This window comes from Thalassophryne amazonica, chromosome 6, assembly GCF_902500255.1.
Source record: "Thalassophryne amazonica chromosome 6, fThaAma1.1, whole genome shotgun sequence".
NCBI lineage: Eukaryota > Metazoa > Chordata > Actinopteri > Batrachoidiformes > Batrachoididae > Thalassophryne > Thalassophryne amazonica.
In genome coordinates this window covers 94,672,989-94,688,153 of record NC_047108.1, presented here as the reverse complement: position 1 = coordinate 94,688,153, position 15,165 = coordinate 94,672,989, and the positions used below count along the sequence as shown (strand labels likewise).

The 15,165-nt window shown below is 40.2% G+C and overlaps 1 protein-coding gene across 1 annotated transcript; it reads left to right on the top strand.

Moving 5' to 3' along the window:
* The first annotated feature begins 1,029 nt into the window (after positions 1-1,029).
* ptges3b (prostaglandin E synthase 3b (cytosolic)) lies at positions 1,030-15,072 on the top strand. The gene is made up of 8 exons (XM_034172828.1): positions 1,030-1,226; positions 7,609-7,722; positions 7,834-7,903; positions 8,021-8,119; positions 8,224-8,313; positions 14,490-14,546; positions 14,682-14,709; positions 14,812-15,072. Coding segments are annotated over exons 1-8 (480 nt in total). The 5' UTR covers positions 1,030-1,224; the 3' UTR covers positions 14,832-15,072.
* The last annotated feature ends 93 nt before the right edge of the window (positions 15,073-15,165 follow it).

The window sequence follows — 15,165 nt, the reverse complement described above, 5'->3', positions numbered from 1 at the left end:
TTGATGTTTCATTTTTATGTAATAATTATATAAAAATTAACAAACAACTATGCATTGAACAAAGTTCACACCAACCCTCCAGTGTTAACACCCATTATCAAAATAATCCAATCACTGCAGTATAGGGAAGGTGTGAATACTCGGGATAGGCTAATGTTATGCTGGCTGACTCAAGCTGCATGTATAAATATGAGAGGTAAAAGACGAAAATCACTTCAGTCTCTACCTCCATAATGGATGACGATCTCTACGCACAGATCCTGAAACTCTATACTGCACCTGAGAAGATGTACCTTGGTATTGTATATGTTCTAGCAATGGGCCAGTGCCAAAGCGAACTGACACTGCACAGCCAAGCCGCCTTACCATGTCTAGTGTCCTTGTGCATGGTGATCATGATGTGCTGGTAAGGAGTCATGTAAACTTTGACCTGCTTCCCTTCCACAACAACGCTACCACTGGTGGTCAGTTTGGGCTTGATAAGACCTAGCTAAGGTTGCCGAGAGCTACTACTGGAAGGGCATGAAATCGAAAATCAGTTGTATCCAGGAAAGTGCTTCACTGTGAACACTAAGATGTCAAAGGAGGCCCCCATCACATCATCGGGTCCCCTCATGTCAAAGCCATGCAGAACAAATGCCACAAGACTGAATTGCAAGAAAAGTAATTGGGTGCACTTGTGTTTGCTTCAAGTTTGATGTCAGAGCAGATGGCCCCTTAGAACGTGCTTCAGGCATTCAGACTAGCTGTGTACACAAAATTGTCACATTGTCCTGTTTGAAGGTGACCAGTTAGAATGTAATGTAACTTTTATGGACACTACATCACCCATACATCACCATCCTGAGCAGGGAAGAGTAGGAGCTGCTGCTGCTTACTACTAAGGAAAATAGTCATGCTTTGATCACTTGCACCCATCACCTGGACGAGGAAATGCAGGTTGGTTAATTTTGTAATTTTTCCTCCTGTCCTGTTGGTGGGGGTAGTGAGCTTAAACGCTGGTTTCAAACCGCTTTACGTCATCCGCAGCGGTGGCTCTAGAAACGTCTAGTACGTTCACTCCGCGGCTAGAAGGTTTACAACATAGTTTACCGTCGAGGGGCGTTTGCGTCGATTTTTATGCCTTCTTGCAATCATAAATAGTTTGTTTCTTTAAAAAGAGAGAGAGAGGGGGGAAAAAAAAGTCTTGAATCTACGAGAAAGAAGCGCACTTCACACTGAGACATGTAAGTTGTACAAAGTGACGTCTGCGCTCAGAGGGGAAAAGCGCAGTAGTACTACAAACTGCCAGGCTAATGTTAGCATTCAAACAACATGCTTTAGCGAAAACGCATGACTGGCCTCGATATTTCAGTTGTAAACCAGTGCTAATTATTGGAAACGTTTGGTATATATGTTAAAATGACTACAATGTGTTCGGTGACTCCAGAAGCCTTGTTGTCTTAGCCTTAGTTTAAAGCTGTTTAGCTCGTGGAGCGGGTCAGGTACACCGCATGGCTCCGCCAACGTAGTATGGCTGATGTTAGCTTGGCTAACCCGAGTGTTTATTGTTTTGTCTAGGGAGGCTTTCGTTACATGGGCCCACACGTCTTAAACCCCAGCTTAAACGCTTGTATTTATTAGTGTATTTAGACCTGAACTGCAGGCTGTAAAAGTCGGACCTTATCGTTTCGCTTGCCAGCTTGAGATACATGATGTTTAGCGCTCGCCTCATTCTACACCCAGGATGGTTCTCAGTCATTTGTAAGAGGATTTAGCTTGGATAACTAGGACGCAGATTCGATCCGAAGAAAGGTTCATTGTAAACAAGAAACTTATTTCGAAAGCTGCTTGAATTTATGACTCAAGCTTGTATTTTAATGGCCTGATGTAAGAGTAATTACAATTAACTTCATGTTGAATGATGTTGACTCAGAATTTATTATATGGATGAAAACAAAGTGATGGTGTACTCAAGATACCAACTCAACTTCTCTCAGATAATGTAAATGAAACCATATTGGCTTTTGCTATTAAGCTTGCAGGGTGGACATGAGGCCACATTACATCACTGGGTTATTTGTGTTCGTCCCACTGTTTGTGATAAAGAAGTTCTTTTAATTTGTAAGCTTGTTTTTGTCTTCCAACCTTTCTGCAGTGGTTGGATGCATCCTCGCGTTTAATGATTAAGCTACTTTTTCACATGTAATGCCGTGTTCACACTGGATGCCACGCGCTGCCACAAATTTGCTTCCCTCGCCTGGCGATGGACGCAAATTTGTGGCCCAGTGTGTTGCTCTGCTTTCGCTGCGAAAATGCGCCCCAATGCATAATCAAACAGGAGAGGCTTCCATTCCGCTCGCTGTCAAGTCAACATCGAGGACCATGATCACACAGAACAAGTTGCTGTGCTCTATTTGTTGTGGAAAGCTGACAAACGTCGCCAGCGGCGCTGTCCCTGGGTTTACAACATCCTCATGAGAGTTTCCAATTTGGGGAGTTTCATCATTTGCCGCAGGAGCTGTGTTTGGATGACAGCCGCTTTCAGCGGTACTTCCGTCTTTCCAGGACCCAGTTTGAGGACCTCCTGTCCCGTTTGCGCGCGCGCACATGTGAACAAAAAAAAAAACTGGCTGCTGCTGCAGCCAGGTTTTTTTTTTGTGTGTGTGTCTAATTAGGATGAGATGCAACAGAGTTTGTTTTGCACAATGTTATATTAAAATAGGGAACTTTAGCCCTGACTGGTTACTTGTAAAGTGATCTTTTTTGACACTTGAGCTTAATTCCTGTCTGTAATTAATATCCAGCAAATTATTTGTGTTTACCTGATTAAATCCGAGTGACTCTCCACTGAAATCGTCAGTCTGTTGCTGTCCACCGTATCTCATTAATGATAAAACATTTGTTCTTTATGGTACAACAAGTGACAAAAGTTGAAAACTTTAACTTTTTTTGATGGGAATTGCCATTGCAGTGTGCTGTTAATGTGCTCTGTCTCCAGTGGATTAATTTTATGTCCTCACTGAAAACAATCCAGTTTATCCACTGATGTTAGTGTGTCTAACTAATTAGGATGAGATGAATACAGAGAACAAATTTCATTGTGAATATGTACAATGACAATAAAGGCCCCTTCTTAATTATCAAAGATCTGGTTAATTGCAGTGTTTCACTTGGTAAATTGTCACATTTGTGTTTGTAACAAACTGTAATGTAGTGCAGTGCAAGTATAATTAAGATGTAGGGTTAATTTTCAGTGTATTTTTGTTTATTGTAACTGGATGCTCAGCTGCAAGCTGATACATGGCTTTATTTTAATTTGCCTGGTGGTGTGTCTAGAGCCCACATGTCGTCTTGTAATTGCGACCTCTAGTACACTGTTGCCTTGTGTGGGTTGTGGATGCAAGAATAGTGCAGCAGAGAAGGAGTTTCATACAAAAAATGGATTATTTTTGAGAACCATTTCCTCAAGATAATTTACTATATTACACCATACTGTTTGTATTTCTTAAAAATTGGCATCAGTGCTAACCACAAAGCTACTGTGCCACCCTTAAAATCTTTCAAGCACTTTTTAAATTTAATTTCCATAATTACAGCCTCCCGTTCCAAAATATAGAAAAATGTGTCTCAAAATATTAGAATATTTGAAGTCTGAATAACTCACTACTTAATGAAGTATAAAAAGTGAGCTTTTTCCATGGTATTCAAATTTGGGATGCATCTGTTTTGTGCCAAACAAATTTCATATTTGTGTGAGGTAAAATGTCATTTAATATTTTTATTATTCCCCCACAAAGATTTGGTTATATAGGAACCACCCTGTCTGTCCATTTGTTTGAAGCAAATTATTAAACAAATGTATTAATTAAATCTGTTCTGAACAGTTTACTCAAGCTGTCACAGTGTCTAACTATTGCCACAACTCTTGAGTCCAAACTTTCAAATTGACATCATGGTCATATGACTACTACCAGCGCGCACTGATATTGTTGTCGTAGGTAAGATGCAGAAGAGATGAGAAAGACATTGTGAAAACTCATTTTTTGCAATGTGTTGGGGTTGTGAAATTAATTTATTTCAGAGTGGGTGTTCACAAAGTTTAACTGGAGCATGCGCTCACAGAGCAGAAACTTAGGCCAACACTAGTTTCTAATTCCACAAATTTTTTACCTTGGAATAAATTTTCAAGGTCAAAGTCCTGTTTGAAGTGGCTTTTCATAAGCTAAACTAGATGTGATCAAATGTCAGGAGTACATACTTAGTTGAATCAAAATTTTTTCTTTTTCAGATAATTTTCATAGAACATTTGTTATCTCTGCTGTGCAGTTTGTCATTGCTTTTTGGCACTTCGTTTCTGACTGATAACTGGAAGACAGACAAACAGATGTAAAATTGGAATTTTGGTGATGTAGGTGATCCATAACAGAACAATGAGTGGTTGAGGCACTTTTGATTTAGATATATTGCAAAATGTACACCAAAAGAGCTTTTAAATATTAAATTCAAATGTCCACAAAATCCTCAAAATTTGTCAGGCGGTAGTGAGTGCCAGTCTGCACCTCACTTTCAAATATGAGTGATTGGGGCACATTTGATTAAGATTTAAGGCAAATATCCTTTAAATGGGGTTTTCAATGTTAAATTGAAATGGCTTCAAAATCTATGATCCGGTGTCACAGACCGAACGGTCACCCCGAAAAATTGGTCCGACCTGTCTTCACATGCGTCTTTTGGAACCACAGCAGCATGTCTGTTACTGATGCTCTACACCCAAAGTGATCAAGGTGAATAATTTGATTATTACGTATCAGATGAAGTAAAACCTCTTAAATCATTCTAAAGTCAAGCAGAAACGAGGCGATAATACCCTCATTTCGCTACTAACTAGGGATGGGTATCGGGAACCCGTTTCTTTTCGGGTATCGTTAAGAAATGATTCGATCCACATAGCCTTTTTGCTTAACGACTCTCTTATCGGCCCTTCAGTGTGGCCGTTGTTTTTGGGGGTGTTTGTCAGGAAAATGATCAGTTCTCTACATTGATTACAGACCCCTGTCTGTAATCAACTTTTCTGCGGCGCGGCTTTGCTTTGAACTTTGAACCAGTCGAAGCAGTGCTTCGATCTACTGCTTCGTTGATTCATTGTTTTATTTCACTTTATCTTAATTTCCCCCCGCTAAAACCCTAAAGAGCATATGTCTGAGTAATATTTACCTTTTTTATGTTAAACCGATCTGATGTGTTTGTACAGTAATTATCATAAACAATCCTGCCATGCAAAGTAATATGCTACTCTTTTTTTTTTTTTTTAATTCCACTCTGCGTGCCCTGTGCTCCACCTTATTTGTTTGAGTTGTGTTTTTAGTAGACCAGGGTGTGTACTTGTACTTGGTTTAGTTGTGACTGGTGCAGCTGCAGGAATATTTGAAGAACATTTCGGGTATTAGACAGGTAATATCTTTAGAAAGTAATTATTGCCTCTGGCAGTCTAACACAAATTTCAGCTGAGATTGAAGACTCACTTTAAGGAGTGAATGCTAGAACGCCAACAGCTTTTGGAGGGTATCAAAATTAATGCACTGCAGCCGGAAAGTGTTGACAGCGCTTCACTTTTTCCACATTTTGTGATGTTACAGCCTTATTCTAAAATGGATGAAATACTTTTTTTTTCTTAAAACTACACACAGTACCCCATGACAACAATGAAAAATTTTTTTTTGAGATTTTTGCAAATTTATTAATTTTTTTTCTTTTTTTCAAAAAACCTAAAATCTTGTTACTTTAATGTTTCCCATAATGCCCCTGACGGCCCCCTGCACTTCCCAGAATGTACCGCGGTGCCAGCAGAGTTCCAGCATCTCACAGTACATGTAAACAATGACTAACAAGGACGTGGATGGCGTTGATCTAGCGAATTCAAGGGTGATTAGGATGACACGTTCTCCCAAGTTGAGAGGGTTATCGAGAGGAGATGTAGCACCTGTGATGGACTTCTGCTGTGCCCTGATGCTGTCTTGTTGTCCAAACATGATGACGCTTGTTTACATTGTTCCCTTAACCGGAACTGAAACTGACTTCTCGCGTTAGTCACGGACCGTGAGACAGCCCAAGATTCACAACTGCGAAACACAGAAAACATATAAGTTTTCAGGCCCTTTGGCATGAAGCTCAACATTGAGCTCAGGTGCACCCTATCTCCACTGATCGTCCTTGAAAGTTTTCTACTACTTAATTGGAGTCTACCTGTGGTAAATTCAGTTGACTGGACATGATTTGGTCAGGCACACACCTGTCTACATTGAAGGTCCCACAGTTGACAGTGCATGTCAGCGCACAAACCAAGCATGAAGTCAGAGAAATTGTCTGTAGACCTCTGAGACAGGATTGTTTCGAGGTACAAGTCTGGGGAAGGGCACAAACATTTCTGTTCTTTGAAGGTCCCAATGAGCATGGTGGCCTCTATCATCTGTAAATGGAAGAAGCTTGGATCCACCAGGACTCTTCCTAGAGCTGGCCACACGTGTAAACTCAGCAATCGGGGAGAAGGGTCTTAATCAGGGAGGTGACCAAGAGCCTAGAGCTCTGACAGCGTGACTGTCGGGATCTTGGTCACTCCGTCAGAGCTCCAGCATTCCTCTGTGGAGAGAGGGCAATCTTCCAGGACAACCGTCTCTGCAACAATCCACCAATCAGGCCTGTTCCACTCCTTAGTAAAAAGCATGTGGCAGCTCACCTGGAGTTTGCCAAAAGGCACCTAAAGGACTCTGACCATGAGAAACAAAATTATCTGGTCTGATGAGACAAAGATGGAACTCATTGGCATGGATGCCAGGCGTCATCTTTGGAGGAAACCAGGCACCATCCCTACAATGAAATGTGGTGGCAGCATCATGATGTGGAGATGTTTTTCAGTGGCAGGAACTGGGGGACTAGTCAGGATTGGGGTAAAGATGAATACAGCAATGTACAGAGACATCCTGGATGAAAACCTGCTCTACAGCGCCCTTGACCTCAGACTGGGGCAACGGTTCATCTTTCAGCAGAGCTATGACCCTAAGCATACAGCGAAGATATCAAAGGCTTCAGGACAACTCTGTCAGTGTCCTTGAGTGGCCCAGCCAGAGCCCAGACCTGAATCTGATTGAACATCTCTGGAGAGATCTGAAAATGGCTGTGCGCCGATGCTCCCATCCAACCTGATGGAGCTTGAGGTGCTGCAAAGAGGAATGGACAAAACTGCCCAAAGATAGGTGGAACAAGCTTGTGACATTATATTCAAGAGTACTTTAGGCTGTAATTGCTGCCAAAGGTGCATCAACAAAGTATTGAGCAAAGGGTGTGAATATTTATGTAAATGAGACTTCTCAGTTTTTATTTTTAAGAAATTTACAAAAAAAAACCAAAACTTTTTTTCTTGGTGTCATTACGGGGTGTTGTGAGTAGAATTTTGAGGGGGAAAAATGTAGTCTGTTTTGGAATAAGGCTGTAACATAACAAAATGTGGAAAAGTAATATGAGGCTTTAGTAACCTCCAATTTTTTTATTTTGATATTGCATTCTCTTTCCACAAAACATTGAGGCTTTTTGAAGCACTGTGACTTAATATCTTGTGTCTTTCCTCCACAGGCATCCAGCAACTGCCAAGTGGTATGACAGGAGGGACTCAGTTTTTATAGAATTCTTTGTTGCAGACAGCAAAGATGTTAAAGTCAGTTTTGATAAAACAAAGTGTGGTTTCAGGTATGTTTGCGTCATGTTAATTTTTAGAATGCACAATAAACTGTAGCTACCCATAAATCTCTCATGATACACCACCCCCCTACTCAGAAAAATTGTTTTAATTTTCTGCAGTTGTATTGGAGGATCTGCCAGTGTCAAACATGAGAATGAAATAGACCTTTTTGAAGCCATTGATGAAAATGTAAGTTGCCTTTGATTGTCTGGATTGCTGTGTTGTTTTTTTCTTGGCAATCTGTGCTGTACAAAATTTATCTGAAAAAGGATAGAATGTATCTTTAGCTGCTTCTCTTCATCACAGGCATCCAAACATAAACGCACAGATCGTTCAGTGTTGTGCTATTTACGAAAAGCAAACCCTGGAAAGGCATGGCCAAGGCTAACAAAAGAGAAGGCAAAGGTTGGTCACACACAGGGTTGTGAAAATGTAAGGGGCAGTGTGTAATAAATGCAATACAATTGAAATGTTATGTAATGAGAAGTGACAGTGCTGTGTTTCTGTAGCTGAGTTGGCTCAGTGTCGATTTCAACAACTGGAAAGACTGGGAGGACGAATCTGATGACGAGATGGGCAACTCTGATCAATTCGCTGACGTAAGCACACAGCATCATATCAAGATGAATTAAGCCAAGAAAAAATGGAGTTTGTTCTACTGCTTTAGAAATGTTTTCAGATGCCATTTTTAACTTAAGGCTCTTGAACACTTTAAGGTTATGGGGTTAAAATTCTCATTAATATTTGTAAATGCACGCAGGGGTGATCTACAAATAATCATTGATTTGCAAATGTGAGATATCCACAAATGCAAATTTCATATTTGTGACTTGTAAATTTGGTCTTTGCAAATAATGTATTTGCAAATATAAAACTTAATTTGTAAAAAAAAATTAACATTTGTAAAACTGGAAATTGTATTTGGGGAATTGAGTTTCAGCATTTGTGAATCACCAATTACACGCATTCATCGCTTTCCTCTGTGATGTAATTGAGACATTCTTTTTGCGAAATCCACACAGATCCACTAACAAATGCCTACTGATTCACAAGTACTCTCACGCACACTGGATATCCACTAGATGACAGTGTGGTTCCATTCATTGCACGGCCGTCTATTTAGATCTCTCAGCCATTTGACTCATTTTGACTTCTAATATGAGCTGGACGGACAAGGAGAGCAGTCGCCATCATGTAATGTAAGTATAAACAACTTTTGTTGTCCTAACTCAAGATGAGACTCGACTGGACCTTGGAGGGGAAATTGACTTTATTGCGATTCGTCAAGAAAGAACATAATCAAGCAAGTCGCGTCTTAAATTAAGTTAGGACAACAAAAGTTGTTTGTACTTACATTAGATGATGGTGACTGCTCTCCTTGTCCGTCCAGCTCATATCAGAAGTCGAAATGAGTCAAATGGCTGAGATCTAAATAGACCGCTGTGTAATGAATGGAACCACACTGCCATCTAGTGGATATCCAGTGTGCGTGTGTATTTGTGAATCAGTAGGCATTTGTTTGTGGATCTGTGTGGATTTCGCAAAAAGAATGTCTCAATTACGTCACAGAGGAAAGCGATGAATGCGTGTAATTGGTGATCCACAAATGCTGAAACTCAATTCACAAATACAATTTCCAGTTTCACAAGTGTAGTTTTTTTTTTTTTTACAAATTTTTATATTTGCAAATACATTATTTGCAAAGACCAATTTACAAGTTACAAACATGAAATTTGCATTTGTGGATATCTGAACACATTTGCAAATCAGTGATTATTTGTAGATCACCCTGTGTGCATTTACAAACATTGAGACAATTTTAACCCCGTATAAGGTCGCGATACAGCGTATCATACTGCCCAGCTTCTGTACCCCCCTTCCCGGCATCTGTCCACCCCCTTTTTTTCATAAATTGCTTTATACCCAACCTAAATTAATTTTTTTTTTAAAGTTTATTCAATGACCATCCTAAATTTTTCTTCTCTTCCGCATCTTACCTGTGATTACATTACCAGTGTGCATTGGTCTTTCCCCAGTTCAGTAAATGAAACAGTTGACTCACAGTGACTTTAGTTTTGCATGGTGAATTTTTTTTTTTTTTTAAACATGCACACATTATTTTTTTATTTAGTTGTTTTAAAATTGTTTTTAATATCAGTAGCAGCTGTGTGACAGTGTCAGTTTGAGTTTGTAGTATGACAGTTGCGCAGAAGGCGAAATGGACTTGGCACACTCGGGCACAAAACAGGTGAGGTATTCATGATTAAATCAGACATTTTATTGAAATGTATGGCGCGTTGGGGGTTGCAACGAATGTAATACATATTTGGCCATGTGCTTGTGCATCCATCCACTCCCCTTTCAGGTGGAATTTCATGCATTTGTTTTTGTCAAGCGTCACATAAGCAGGCATCATCTAATTTCAGTACAGGAGAATTCGATGCAAAGTCGCTTCTGGGGATGTCAGCAGCCTGACTGTCAGCACTGCTTGTGACCACATGTTTTTATGATAAACATCAAGCTGGACAATAGAGAAGGAATGCCTCATCTACAAATTGTCACAGGAAAACACTGGGAACCAGGTAGAGAGAAAGGAGTGCATGTTTGTAGTGATCACTTGATCAAAGATGTTTTCCCTGACAGGTGGTGTTCTTTCATATACAGTAGTGTTCAGAATAATAGTAGTGCTATGTGACTAAAAAGATTAATCCAGGTTTTGAGTATATTTCTTATTGTTACATGGGAAACAAGGTACCAGTAGATTCAGTAGATTCTCACAAATCCAACAAGACCAAGCATTCATGATATGCACACTCTCAAGGCTATGAAATTGGGCCATTAGTAAAAAAAAAAAAAAAAAAGTAGAAAAGGTGGTGTTCACAATAATAGTAGTGTGGCATTCAGTCAGTGAGTTTGTCAATTTTGTGGAACAAACAGGTGTGAATCAGGTGTCCCCTATTTAAGGATGAAGCCAACACCCGTTGAACATGCTTTTCTCTTTGAAAGCCTGAGGAAAATGGGACGTTCAAGACATTGTTCAGAAGAACAGCATAGTTTGATTAAAAAGTTGATTGGAGAGGGGAAAACCTATACACAGGTGCAAAAAATTATAAGGCTGTTCATCTACAATGATCTCCAATGCTTTAAAATGGACAAAAAAACTAGAGACGTGTGGAAGAAAACGGAAATGAACCACCAAAATGGATAGAAGAATAACCAGAACGGGAAAGGCTCACCCATTGATCAGCTCCAGGATGATCAAAGACAGTCTGGAGTTACCTGTAAGTGCTGTGACAGTTAGAAGACGCCTGTGTGAAGCTAATTTATTTGCAAGAATCCCCCGCAAAGTCCCTCTGTTAAATAAAAGACGTGCAGAAGAGGTTACAATTTACCAAAGAACACATCAACTGGCCTAAAGAGAAATGGAGGAATATTTTGTGGACTGATGAGAGTAAAATTGTTCTTTTTGGGTCCAAGGGCTGTAGACAGTTTGTGAGACGACCCCCAAACTCTGAATTCAAGCCACAGTTCACAGTGAAGACAGTGAAGCATGGTAGTGCAAGCATCATGATATGGGCATGTTTCTCGTACTATGGTGTTGGGCCTATATATCGCACACCAGGTATGGATCAGTTTGGATATGTCAAAATACTTGAGTTCATGTTGCTTTATGCTGAAGAGGACATGCCCTTGAAATGGTGTTTCAACAAGACGACGATCCCAAGCACACTAGTAAATGAGAAAAATCTTGGTTCCAAACCAACAAAATTAATGCCTTGCAGATGTGAAGAAATCATGAAAAACTGGTTATACAACTAAATACTAGTTTAGTGATTCACAGGATTGCAAAAAAAAAGCAGTTTGAACATAATAGTTTTGAGTTTATAGCATCAACAGCAGATGCTACTATTATTGTGAACACCCCCTTTTCTACTTTTTTTTTTTTTTTTTTTTTACTAATAGCCCAATTTCATAGCCTTAAGAGTGTGCATATCGTGAATGCTTGGTGTTGTTGGATTTGTGAGAATCTACTGAATCTACTTGTACCTTGTTCCCCATGTAACAATAAGAAATATACTCAACCTGGATTAATCTTTTTAGTCACATAGCACTACTATTATTCTGAACACTACTATATGTAATGTGGAGTTGCGTCAGGAAGGGCATCCGGCATAAAACTTGTGCCAAATCAACATGCAGATCCACCTTGGATCTGCTGTGGGGTGACCCCAAGTGGAAAAACAAGGGAGCAGCTGAAGGGACTTAGAGAATGCCTTTCACTGACATTTCCGCTTCTCATGTGCAAAAACAAAAACCAGTCACATTTTTACATGCCCTGTAGGCCTCCAGGTTTCTGTAATCTTTCATTGCAGTTGGGATGAATTAAGCTGAACTCACAATCCAATGGAGTGAAGCCTGTGCAGGGATGTTTTAAGTGGAGGGAGGGTGCACGATTCTCACGAATTCTTAGTCCACTGTCTTAGCCCCACCACGAGGGCTCCAGTGGCAAGGGAAAGACCAAGACAACTGGCTTATGGTGGGGTTGCAGGGTGTCTCGTCTACGCTGGCACCCGAGCATAGGAGTAACCACTGGGAATGTGGCCCCTCACATAGTTTAGTCCGCCTGCTGAAGCGGTTTACCAGGGTGTGGTGCTGGGAGCCAACATGTGAGATTAGGGGATGGATGAGGAACAGAGGTGCCTGTCCACCCTATGGGGTGAGGTGCATCAGACAGGTGCACTAAGGATTCGAACCTCAACCCAAAGCCCCCTACACCCCAACTGTCATGATCCAATATGTGTAGGTAATAATACATTTTACTTGTAACACACTTTCAATTTAATTTCAATTTATTTATATTTATATAGTGCCAACAATTCACAAAATGAACATATAGGAAATGTTGCCAGTGCACAGGACTGTTTCTGGAATAGATACCACACCCATCTCTGGATGGCGCTGCACCTTAAACAGAGAGAAAAGAAAAAAGTGGAATCAAGCATCAGAAAAACAACAAACACAGTGTAATTTGTTAGCATTAAGCAACAAGAAAAACAGAAGAAATACTAAGGTGATCACCTGCCACTAGCCCTAAGCTTCACTTAAAAGACCCAGAATTTAGATAAAGTTGAGGAAGTGGCACACTCTGTTTCCTAATAAACTAAATTAAAAGAGTAAAAAGCATAGAAACGTACTATGCCAGTATGCTAGCCATACGAAAGGGAAAATAAGCGCGTCTTAAGTCTGGACTTGAAAGTCTCTACAGAATCTGATTGTTTTATTGATGCAGGGAGATCATTCCACAGAACAGGGGCACAATAAGAGAAAGCTCTGTGATCTGCAGAGTTTTTATTCACTCTAGGGACATGAAGTAGTCCTGCACCCTGAGAATGCAAAGCCCGGGCCGGTACGTAAGGTTTAATTAGGTCATCTAGGTAGGGAGGTGCCAGTCCTTGAACAATTTTATAGGTTAGTAGCAGAACCTTAAAATCTGATCTCACTGGAACAGGAAGCCAGTGAAGAGATGCCAAAATGGGTGTAATGTGGTCAAACTTTCTGCTTCGTGTCAGAACTTTGGAAGCAGCATTTTGAACGAATTGAAGACCCCTAATGCTGGACTGCAGTAAGCCAGAAAAGAGAATATTACAGTAGTCCAATCTAGAAGAGACAAACGCATGAATCAGGGTCTCAGTATCAGCCATAGACAGGATGGGATGAATCTTAGCTATATTTCGCAAGTGGAAGAAAGTGGTCCTTGTAATATCTCTAATGTGGAGGTCAAAGGACAACGTAGGATCAAAACTTTACATTTAGAACAAATCTCAGTGCTACAAGATAGAGGGGAAAAATGTTAAGGCAGTTAAAATCATAATAAAACATAAAAATTAGGGAAGACAAAATCAGCCAGTGAAGTTACCGTATTCGAGCATCTGAGTGCCCACAGTGTTCCACATGAAATTGTGCCTCATGAGGTCGATGGGCGATGCACAACCATGGCCAATATTATGTTTGTTGGAACACCCATTTCAATAAAATATCTGATTTCATCACAAATGACACCCGTTATTGTCCTGTACAAATCCTTTTCTCATTTGTTTGTTTCTTATCAGCTGATGTCTAGCAAGTCCGTTTGAAAGTTGTGTACCTGCTTAAAACTTTGAATGGATGTCAGACAGAGAACTCTGCCGATAGTTGTTTTGTCCTGTGCTTGTTTGTCGATGTCGGTCGACATTAAGCTGCAGCAGCAGTAAACCCTTCACAGTAGAATTCTGTCTGCAGCAGCAGACTGCAAGAGGTGACTCGAGGTGTGGTGCACACCAGCAGTCAGTGTTTGTTCACTCATTCCATCTGAGCCCAACACCCACCGATGGCTAGCTTTGTGAAGGTTAAGACACTAACGTCTTAACCTTCACAAAGCTAATTAATTGTGATGTCCCCTGCAATCAAAAGTTTTGCTGGCTGGATTTATAGGTATCGCCTCATCTCTGTGTCTTGTAAGCACAGCTCCTCCTCTTCCTAAACCAAATGGTGGGTTTAATTAAAATTCATTCACACAGTGCACATCATATGAACCTGAGCATGAAAGAAAATAATTATGGTCCAGCGTCGTTAAGGGAAGATAATTGTCAATTGATGAGGTTGCTGAGTGTCTTCACAGTAGTGAAACACTTTAATGCTCTGATTTAGGGCTCTGGAAGTGTCATGATTCAGGAATAGATCAGATACTCTGTATTTTGTTTGACATGATCTGACATTTCTGATTTTAATATTGCAGATGATGAACAACATGGGAGCTGATGATGACCTTCCTGATTTAGATGGTGTTGATGATGTAAATCTTTTTTTTAAAAAACTTCTTTCACATTTAGTAGTTGTGCACTTGTTAAATTATAAAGCAAAAGGCTCCTGTCAGAGGCTATTTTAATAACTTTGAACATTCTCCCTTTTTTTCCCCCTTCCACTTTAGGATGACTCTGCAGATAGCGATGATGAAAGTAAGTTGTGTAGGACAAAATATAACCACTTATAAATTAAATTTGTTTAATTGTATTTCATTTCCATTTGTCCTAATGTTGTTCCTGTTTCTTTTCTTTCAGAAATGCCTGACTTGGAATAGAAGATCGTAAGGCCAGAAAAGAGATGGGGGGGGGGGGGGGGGGGGGGGGGTGAGCGGTTGATGGAAGAATTAGAGGATGACAGAAATTGTTAAAAGAAAAAAGTATATCTGAAATTGAAGGCAGTAACAAGCTGTACATATGTCAGTAGCCATATTTAAGTCCACAGTCAGCTCCACACTCTTGACCCCCGTCAGTCCACTGAAGGTTGACATGCATGATATTGTACAGAGCAGCTTTCTCCACTTCCATTTTCTCTACTGCACCTTTTGGATATCCTGTTTTAATATTACATATTACTAAGCACACATTTGTTGAAAAACATATGTAGTTGTC